The sequence below is a fragment of the Gnatocerus cornutus genome, chromosome 9, assembly GCF_029298725.1.
Source record: "Gnatocerus cornutus isolate USDA-ARS CGAHR chromosome 9, icGnaCorn1.1, whole genome shotgun sequence".
Lineage (NCBI taxonomy): Eukaryota > Metazoa > Arthropoda > Insecta > Coleoptera > Tenebrionidae > Gnatocerus > Gnatocerus cornutus.
The window spans coordinates 12,852,542-12,863,395 of record NC_142241.1 but is presented as its reverse complement, the minus strand read 5'-3'; the positions used below and the strand labels follow the sequence as shown (position 1 = coordinate 12,863,395).

The following is a 10,854-nucleotide window of genomic DNA, read 5'->3' as shown; positions in this document are numbered from 1 at the left end:
AAGTTTGCTTTTAGAAATTTTCACTTTCAGGACTAAACAAAAATATTTACATACTAAAAAGCTTTGAATGTTTTTTTAGTGAGTTTGTAACACGGCTGCCTAGTCCGAGAAAAATATATTTTACTTGTAACAAAAGAAGCTATTTTCGGGATCAACAAAAAAAAAATATAACTAAATTCTACAATTTTGATAAACAACTAAATTTGGTGGATGGAGATACTTTTGATACTTTGATCAATTGTATTAAATTGCCTAATTTTTGTATAGAAAAGAAATATAGAAATGCTCCAATTTTATTGTGCATAAAGTATGAAATTATAACAAATTTTAGGTTCTCCAAAGATTTAGAATCTTTGGAATTTCAAAAATTTCAGGAAGGCCCTAATAAAATCTTGTTTTATGCTATTAAATTTATTTCACAACACGAATTGGAAAAAATGAAAGCTTTACAATCCCAAATAAATTTACTTCAAAACTTCAGCGCAGAAACAGAAAATTTTATAATTATGGTATCCATAACAAAAATATTAGCATTTTGTCATTAAAAATCCAGTTCGAATAATGCAGCCCGGTATTTCCATATAGTTTAAACTCGTTTCTTCGTCATCGAGTGTCACTCGAGCAAATTATAACAGTGCCTTCACATAAATTTTTACGTTTCACTCCTCTTCTTACAGTTACGAGTTGTTCGTCTCGAAAAAAACATCCAGCGCTGTGTTATTGTTAATATCAGTTACCACAAACCATTGAAGATTTCACTGCACATTACCGCATTTACTATGATTAATGACTTGTTTTGGTCTGACATTTTCATTAGAAACCGTTCTTTGGTTCCTCCAAGTTTCATGAAACACTGTCTGTTAGTTAACATTGAAGCACGTTGTGATATAATACTTTCATTTACACTGAAGTCTAATTAAATGAGTTATTGGGATTTTTTATGTACGTTTTATTAATAGTCATTTCAAGGTAGCTAGTAAGACTTGTGTCATTTTATTTTCATTATGCATGAGCTAGGCTGTTGCCAAACAAAGGTTATCCAATGTGTATGCTGTAACTTAATACAGTATGAGGTTCAATAATTGATAATGTGTTTGCTTTTGGTGGTATAATGCACTAAGGTAAATTATTCTTCGTGTGTTAAAGTCAATTATATTACAACATGATGCAACTCCAGACAAACCAGACAAGTTAAATAGAATCGTGAGGCTTTGCTTCTTTTTATCCTACCTGCATTCTCATTTTTGACGTCATCAAAACGTTTCTATCCTATATCAAAATTCAAACGTCTTGAAAATTCTTCGTGTGGAAGTGAATGACCGCTGAAAGTAACAAACTTTGTTTCTCGTGGCTAAATTATGCAATTTTAGAGACTATGGAGAATTGTTACAACAGATAATTTTCTTAGCATTGAAATGTCTTAATTAGTCGTCTTTTTATCAGTGTGGAAATTAGTTGTGGGGGTTTACGGTCCATAAAGCAGTTTTATTCAGAGGTGGGCTTTGATGTAACTACATCGTTATACTAACAAAGTAATAACAAGTTCGAAGTGTTTATTGAGTCAAAAATTTTCAAAATTTTGAAATGATCAGAAAATTTAATCCATCGGAACCAAAAGCACGACTGGTTTGAAATATTAATATCATGGTAAAGTTGATTGATAAAAATCGTTTTAATATTTAACGCCAGAATAAACCCAAAAGCACAAAGAATGAACAAGCAGCCATCCATATGCATATATGAAGATGTGACCGGAAATGCTTCGTTACAGTTGTTTAAAATTGGAATTACCGCCGAAACCATGTAGATACCTTATTAATACTGTCGAAGCGTTGTCTTACCATTTGCACAACTTCATTTGTAGAGGATCAAATTACCCATTTTAACAAAATATGAGTGTGTGGAAATGATATTGGAATTTTTGCTGGCGTATGGAAATTTATGTACGGAATGCCAAACTAAGTAAGCTTCAGTATTCTCAAACCAAAACAAAAATGCGGTTTGGAATGGAAAAAACCGCGAGAAGAAAATATGACAAAGAAGTGGAGACGTGTAGCTTTTGCATTCCACGTGTATGGACAAACCGTTTGACCTCTGCACTTTCAATTAACTTATTTTTAATTACAAATGGAAATTTCTAGATCGGAAGTCGCACAAGATCAATACTTTTTTCCACATTTTGTTGGCGTGCAAGTAATAAAAAGATTTCAAGTATCAAATTGCCGCAAGTTTCTCATTACCATAAGACATTGTATTACTTTACAAATTTATTCGTCTTACCTTTGCAAGTATGTTGTAAAAATCCACACACACAAATGTTTTACTTTGTAGAAATCTCAGTAACGTACCGATTTTATTCGTTTCACGTGTTCTTTGTAATTCGCGATAAAACACACCGCGTGTTTGCAAGTTCACCAACCAACTAGTCGCTTTTACACAACCTTTGGCTACAACGATCCCATGATGGGAGCACATGTGGTTTACATTTCAATGGTTACTACAAGTCACTTGACTGGATTAAAGCGTCAATAATCTTATTAAAAAACGTTTACCAACCATCACGACAATTATTTAATATGAGCCCTTTATAAATCACAACCATCTCGAGCACATCCGACTAAGAAATGAATAATACACTCGCCTCGTTTCACGCGTTTTAATTTTCTAAGGTAAATAGAAGGAATTTTATCTGCCGTACTAAACCAGTTCAGATAAATTGAAGAATTGATTTTTGCGTTCTCAAATTGTGAATCACACTTTACGCCCTCTCCAGCAAATGCCGCACGATGTAAATAATTATTATTGTGGGTGGTAATAATTTTGTTAAATTGTATTGATTCATATTTTTATAAATAGAAGTTTGGGTAGTTATCTTTATCAGCATCTGTGGTAATGACTCTATTATTGAACATTCCATATCACAATTAATCATTTTGAACGGCAATGATGAGAGGTAGTACTGCAATTGAGTGTTCTATGGGTAAAGTCATGACGGAAATTAATGGGGCTAATAATGAGTGTGAACTATAATGATGGGACGATGATGGAGTAATGATGGCATCGAAATTGAGTGAAGTAATGGCACTATTATTATATTTATAGAATGAACGGAAAAAACGACGATTTTGGATTTCGAGTAATAAATTTAGTTCACAATTTTTATGTTTAAAATGTGACTTGAAGAATTAATCATTACTGTCATTTTGATTGACATTTATGATTAAAGTTTGAAATGAAAAATTGAAAGTGTTTTAGACGTTCAGTTTGTCTCCAAAATTTATTGCTCGTCATCGAATAAATTTCTAGACGTGGATCAAGACTGGGGACATTTTTCAAATTATCGGTAAAGTTATGCGCGAAGAAAATGAATTTTAAATTTATAGACACTTTCAATTTCTAAATCTTAGACATTATTTTTAGAAGTTTTTTTCGGCAATAACAAAACTAAACTGAACACATTTCTGCGTAAATTAAGCTATATTAAGCTAAATGAGCCCAAATAAGTTGAGTTTGCTTCAGAAATAAACGAGGCATTTCGACCGAATCTGAATTAGAGACCGAACAGCAGCTAACTTCTATACTGAAAAAAATAAAATTTCGATCTCGAACTATCGAAGATCGATTTCTAAGCTAAAAAACCGCGAGAAAAAAAAAGGCGAACATCGTTTATTTCGATCTGTCAGTGTCTGAGATAGATATTGAGCACACATTGTTTTAAGCTTTCAAAAATTTAATCCTCTTTTTTGATAAAACTCGCAATTTTGACAAATTTCAACGGCAATGAAATCAGGAGAGATTTATATTTTTGACCTAATTCTGAATCGTGCCAAATTGCAGAAGTTCAAAGCTAAAGAAACATTTTTTTAATTTTGTTTATGAGTGATGAACCAAAAATTTTGTAGGTACGTATAATTCTGGCACTCTCAAAGATACGGCAATGAATTTTGGCAAGGTTTCTCAAAAATAGACCAGAAAATTTGTCCCATTTTAAATTTATACAATCCTCAAAGATTTATGATCTTTGGTCGAATACTAACAATAGGTACTAAAACATTAAGTAATTTTTTCAATCTTCAGTCTTCACTTTATTTATAATGTTCCCTTTCAATAAAGTTGTTTATTTATCTATTTATTTATTCGACAGCTCACCTGTTGAATTACACACTTAACACTTTAATTTCAAATGACTACAAACCCAGTAGCGACCATAATTCTCCCTACATTTATAGGTTTTAGGTGCGGCATTGAGAAACTTGATCCATTGTTATTTTCAGCGATGTAACACAAAATCGAACTAGCTTCAGCTTTATAGAATCTCTTTCTCTATGACTATAATTTTATGGTTGAATAGTTAATTAATTAATTGACAATTAACTCGCAAGTGTCAAATTGACTGTGGACACTAATTCCAATTCTTGTAGTGTTATTTCGATTTAGCGTCAACTAACTACCGGAATTACGTTTAAACACTATTTACGTCCTCGGGTTATTTGAAATATTCAACATTGTAGTCCCTGGTGGATATAGGACGTAATTATGATAATTTATCACGGCGCCAAACCAAAGCAATTAGCTACTTACTGCTTTCACAAAGCAGTTGCTGTTTAACTCAATTGCTGTTGCATTTTCCATCGTCACAATCTCGAATAATTAAAACAGCACTGTGGATCGTTATTCCATTCTTTGTTAAAAATATTAGCCTGAGGATATTTTATGTAACTTCCTATTGTTATTATTTTTAACATGAACGCGATTTTTACAAAATGGTGGGAGCAACGCTCTGGAGTAAAAGTACACTTCAGAACAAATTCTTTATCAGATGACATTGTCTAATAGACCTGTCAGGGTGCTTAAGTGAATAATTATTTGTACCCACTTAAGTATGCCTTTGACTAATTGTGCGGTCCTTTTACATTAATCTTTGATGAATGAGAGCGTTTGTTGCAGCTAATTGAAGAATTTTGCTTAAAGAACTGATCGGAAGAGTGGAAGCTGGTTTTGAGTAATTTTGAAAAATGGATTTGTGAAAACTGGGCTGACACATTGTCATATTTGATATTTATTAACTTTGAATGTATGAATAATATTGACAATTTAATTGCTTTTATCGAAATGTGAACTAGAAATGTGAACGTAAATCACCAACTCAACATTTATGACTTCTTGAAAAGTACCGTTGCCACAACTTGACAATATTTTTACTTCTTAACTGTTTGTATTAACGAGGTGTCAAATGGAATCAAATCAACATTTTTTATTCCTCCAGACATTAACATTCAGTACATGATACATCGATTACTGTAAACAAAGTAAATATAATTAAACATACACATGATAGATATGTCAAGACATATCGGAATGGATTTTTTTCTTCGTTGCGACAATTCGTGTAGGGTTTTCGCCCACTTCCGCGATTTAAATTAAAAAGAATCCTTAAAGTATGCCAAGTATCTGTCTGATGCGTTTCACCATTTAATTACGCATATAACGCGGAACGGTTTGCCAAGAAATTTTTCAAGCGGTTGTGTAGGTCGATATGGATTTGGTGTGACTGAAGCCAAGCTTCAGCGATTAAAAACACAATAAAACTTATTGTTGAAGTCATTAGCCTTCGCGGGGGGAATTTTACGTCCAAAACTTTGCTCTGTACCAGAAAGAGACTCTTATTAAACGTCCATCAAAGAAAATATCATAATTTGAATGTTTCTCTTATTAGAACGGACATCAGAGGATTAAACTGACAGTTTTATTGCTGGACGATAACGATCTTCACTGATGTAAGATAAATTCAAATACTTACATTTATTTAGTTTTTACAGCTTGAGTTTTTTGCTAAATGTGAGTATAGCACTTAACCTAAGGAGAATGTAAGTATTGAAATGATTTTATTGCAGCGTTTTATAGAATTGATTCAGAGGAGGCTGCGAGCGTTCACGTTTCACATTCAAACCAAAGAAGTGTAATAATTTTATAATGAAAATATCTGATCTGAACGATATCATAATAGCTGTTTCTGCAACAAGTTGCGAAATGGTCATATTTAGTCACGAGACGGGGCCGTAGGCCGAGTTTGGACTACACGTCGTGTGTATTTATTTCGCACGAGTTGGAAACAAGATTTTTTCTACAATCGCAATAAAATGCTAAATTTGACGATAAACAGTTTAAGTGACAGTTTTGGCAATTATTTTGAATTGACGTTTCACCTTACGGATATTCAAGTGTTAGAATTTTTTTAATTGCTGCGAATATGCGTGAAAGTCAGTCATTTCTATCAAACTTTTACGCACTTGTTTGATTACTTTTACGCACATTTATGTCGCTTTTACGCATGTAGGTTTAAAAGAATGTCATTGCGTAATTAAAATGACAACTAAAATGTCAACTTTATTGATTGTAGAAAAATTAATTAGAAGAGGGGAGAGAAATAAATTAAATTTTTGTACGTAGTTATATTTTCGCATTAGATATATGCAAAATAGGCAATATGGCAATAACTATTCTAAACTATTATACAATAGAATTTTGAAATTCTTTTCGGAATTATTTAAAACTATTCGAGAACTTTACATTCTATTCTATTCTGCTATCTCAAAAATTCTTTAAAATTTTCCATACTCTCCAGATCCTCCAAATTCTCGATTTTTCATTTTCTAGAAAAGAATTCTATTTCTGTTTTTTACAAATTCTTGAATTTTTACATTTCTAAATGCTTTGGTCGTTTTACAGTGTTTATTATTTTTTTAATTTTTTTTTCTTTTTTTGTAGTAAGTTGATTTATTATTTTTCTCATCGTTTCTCTCTTTTGGTCAATTTAAGAGCCTTTCTAAAGACGTTAGGGCAAAATTTTCTGCATATTCTCGTTTCATAAAGTCCCAATTTACGAACTGCTGTCTATTTACGAAACAACCTGTATAGGCAGTTCATGCGAATATGCAATATCATAATTCAGTCTTAAATGTCTTTAATTAGCAATCGGCCCACAAACTACAGTAAATCCGCTCTTTAATCATTTATTCATTAATCATTAACAAAGAGCAAAAAATGGGGCTTTTAAACACAATATTTTTTTCTCTCAGTTTTATTCCCATCAATCACCGCCTAGCGGGCAATGGTGCATTGAAAATTTTGAAAAAATCCCTTGTTAATCCGAACTCCCTTTAATCCAAATGATCCAGTAAATTTAGCTTTTTATGAAAAAAAGAAACAATTTTTAAAGAATTTTTCAAATAAGCTTGTTTTTGTTGTAGTTTGGTGGATTCAATTGTCCGAAGTTTACGATAATCCGAGTAGGACCGGTTTAAATCAAATCGGATTAGCGAGAGATTATTGTATTTAGTTAAATGAAGTAGAAATTGGAATCAAATTTGGTGAGCTAAACTAAGAAGATCTAAAATTTGCCGCCTTTGTCACTTGTTGGAAGATTAGAGTTTTTCATAGACAAATTTATTTTAGATATCAGCCGAGGAATATTTATGTAACTTGACCGACTTTTCTTCCATTATTTGATCAGAATAACAAACCGATAATTTATTGTATACTTTGCGCGATGTTCAATTTAAAATTTGCACGATAAGAAATTATTTGTGGAGTCAGATACAGAACTTCGTCCACACGTGTATCTAGATAGTGGATTTTTGAATCCCCTAGCAAAACTGTATTGAAACTCATAAAGCCGGATGTGAAGTGTACTTAATCTTAAAGTTTCCTCCAAAAGACATAACGGTAACATCCAAGAAGAACAGTTAGACTGTAATCTACCAGTTTATTCTCCAGTACACTCCATTTATCGTATAATCATCGTAATTTCAAAAGCCGTTTGCCAACGGAAGTCTTGTACTTTTGTGTAGCTACCGGCGAAAAGTTCCATGAAGAAAATTGCACTGTTGCAAATTTGCAGGTAACCCTCAGGTACTTAATAAACGATCCAATAATCGTACGTTGTTTCCATAACAAACATGACGTCAGGGAATTTTGTAACTAACATTCTCGGCCCCGTGTAGTTTAATTTATTTCCGATTCAAGCAATATTTTATTTTCGTGGACTATTTTTTGTGTGTGCTATGCTAATTTACACCATAAATTGTCGATTATGCTTTCAATCAACCGGACCCGCTGCTTTTATCATAATAAAAGGATTAAAAAATAAGACATTAATTTGAAGAGTTATTGTCTTCTCTTGATTAAGGATGCAAATTGTTAAAAAAAGTCGGAAATTTTCCCGTTACGGCGCGTTTAAGACATTGCCAATAGGAAGGCGAACTAATAAGAAGATTCAATAATGAGACGGTGTGACTTTCTTAATTATAAAACCAAGCTGGACTGGTTCTCAAGCATGTAACGAACCTGATGTCGCTGAAAAACCGGCATCCCAGAGATGTATGTCATTCAGGATCTCGTTTCGATTATCTCGTCTAAAATGGAAAGATTTTTTCACCACGTTTACTTTTCGACAGTAATTGTAACGTTTCGTTTATATAAAAAACCGAAATTTAATTAGATCAAATGTCTAGCTTCTACTGAAACGCTTTTAATTAAGTTGTTAATTAAATCAACCTTTGACGTGGCCATTTCGACGTTTGCAGATATTGTTAAAAAGTAGCAATGATTAAAAGTGGCTTGAAAAGGTAAAACGGGTACGAACAGGTGCACGTGCTTTTTTCGGGCAAAAAAATTTCAGCCAATGCAACTTGAATTTCTGCCAATAATGCGATGTAATTACCGGAGCGCTTTAAGCGGGAGCTTATTTCCATGACTTGTCTTGCAAGTGTCTTGTACTTATCAGATGGCAGCGTTTATGATGAATGAGCAACTTCATTTTTATAACGTCAAATGAAGAGTCAAAATTATTACGTGATTTGGACGGAGGTAATTAATTTTAATTTGAGAAAGACTTTTTTTTATGTATTGTTATTAGTTCATAATATGTTATAAATTAATAACAAATAACTGTGGTACATCTACATTCAATGCGTCCTTCAATGACAGTTAACAATACTCATTGTGTTACTGTGGTACTGTTAAAAGCAAGGACAGTTTTACGTCTATAAATTGTTTTTTTAAAGAATGCTTAGTAATGTACGGTCTATTCTAGTCGTTGGAATAATTGCATAATAAGTAGAGATGATTAGTGTCTTCTTGATAAGTTTTTAGAGCTGTTTGATGACGCATTACTGTCTGCTGTTTTTTTTTAAATAGTTATTTACAGCACTGCTGCAACAAGTTTCGCTGTGAGCATTTCGCAAGCGTAGTGTACATAATTTCTATACTGCTTTTTCTATGATCTAGTGCTGCTTCCACTGGCTTCCTTTAAAATTGTTTTCTCCTTGGTCAAACGCTAATTGTCATTTTCGCCGACAAAGTATAAAAAATTCATTACATATTTTTTACTTTTATTTCGTTTTTGCTTATTTATTCACAAACCACAGAACACTAAAACAATTTGATATCTTTATGGTGCCCTTTATCTAATCGCCCTGAACGTAATATTCTTGTTACAGAAACTTACAGCGCTACATAAAAATACCTGAAATTGTCGCCCAAGCAGTCAATTCAAGAAAGCTCATTTTTTCAAAATTCAAAGCTCGTTAGACCCAAATGGAGGTGCGACATTTTTCGCAGTTACATTTATGCGATTAATTGATTGGTAGTTGTGGAGGACTATAAATTCTCAGCACATCTTTAACGAGCGTATTTTCTCAGATTGTCAGCCCTGATGCAAATCGCTGTGGCTATATTTAGACGTTGCAGTAGGAAGGACGAAGTCTGCATGAAGACACCAGTTATGTTTTATACCACACCTGCGCATATCAGACAAAGATAGAAAGGCACATTTATAAATCATGGACATGGGCAATCAAAAATGTCAATGGTACTATTTAAAACGATGAACTTTACGCGTTCATTTCATTAGTGGGACTCTTCGCCCATATTGTCACGTCATACTGGAGGAATTTATGTTCGCATCCTTGCATTGATTGTGGGGTTTTTAACATAAATCATTCTTTAATTAACATCGTGGAAAGTACATTTAGAGGCGACATTGTCGTGCGGGACTAATTTGAAATCAAGGATATGAAGATTTTGCCATAAGGAAAGGCCTCCTGCTGCTGAAATTGTGGTAGAAAGTTGTCATCACCGATGTAACAGATCTGTTTTATTTAGTTCAAAAACTGGTTCTGTGATAGTTTGTGGTAAGCACCTGAAATATGAATAGATAATCACGACGTTTAAGAGACCTGTTTTAAGATCAGTACCACGTAAAACGTAAAATTATAACTCCATTTGCAACCGTTTGAAATCAATCTAGACTTTGGGGAAAGTGAGTAGCAGCTCTTCGCTCCTCTTGGCGACGTCTTCGTGAAACCAATCCACTTCTCTTTTGTTGGCTAAATCGTGACGTTGGTGTCCCAGTAAAGTTTGATCCGTGCCCATGTGGCATGTTTGATATTCAGAATTAGCAGTTGTATGTCTGCGTGCGAGTTCACTGACTCCAAGGAAGGTCGCTGAAGGTCAGGTAGAGTGCGACCATCATGGGGGCGACACACCCATCCGAAGCTCCGTTAAGCACTCAGGATCAAGATCTGAAGATCTAGATCCTTATAGCACCTGTTCTTTCGATATTTATAAATAATTATTATGGATAATATGACCTGCTCATTAAACACACTCTTCATGTTTTAATACCCTCGAATAGGAGGTATCGAGCGATGGTGTTCTGCACGCAACACCTTTTATTGTATTAAACTGCTTGTATTCTTTGTAAAATGAGAAATAAAATCGTGTGAGGTAATGAGAATGTTTCTGAAGAAATAAAGTCAATGTTGACTTTTTAATAACACTTTCAGGATTCAC

The 10,854-nt window shown here is 33.3% G+C and overlaps 1 protein-coding gene across 1 annotated transcript; it reads left to right on the top strand.

Moving 5' to 3' along the window:
- The first annotated feature begins 7,169 nt into the window (after positions 1–7,169).
- Positions 7,170–10,854, top strand: LOC148168934 (uncharacterized). Its single transcript, XM_088046263.1, has 8 exons — positions 7,170–7,177; positions 7,251–7,266; positions 7,340–7,370; positions 7,429–7,477; positions 7,578–7,608; positions 7,651–7,703; positions 7,765–7,911; positions 9,501–10,854. The coding sequence occupies exons 1-8, from the start codon at positions 7,170–7,172 to the stop codon at positions 9,589–9,591; spliced, it is 426 nt and encodes a 141-aa protein (XP_087902389.1). The 3' UTR covers positions 9,592–10,854.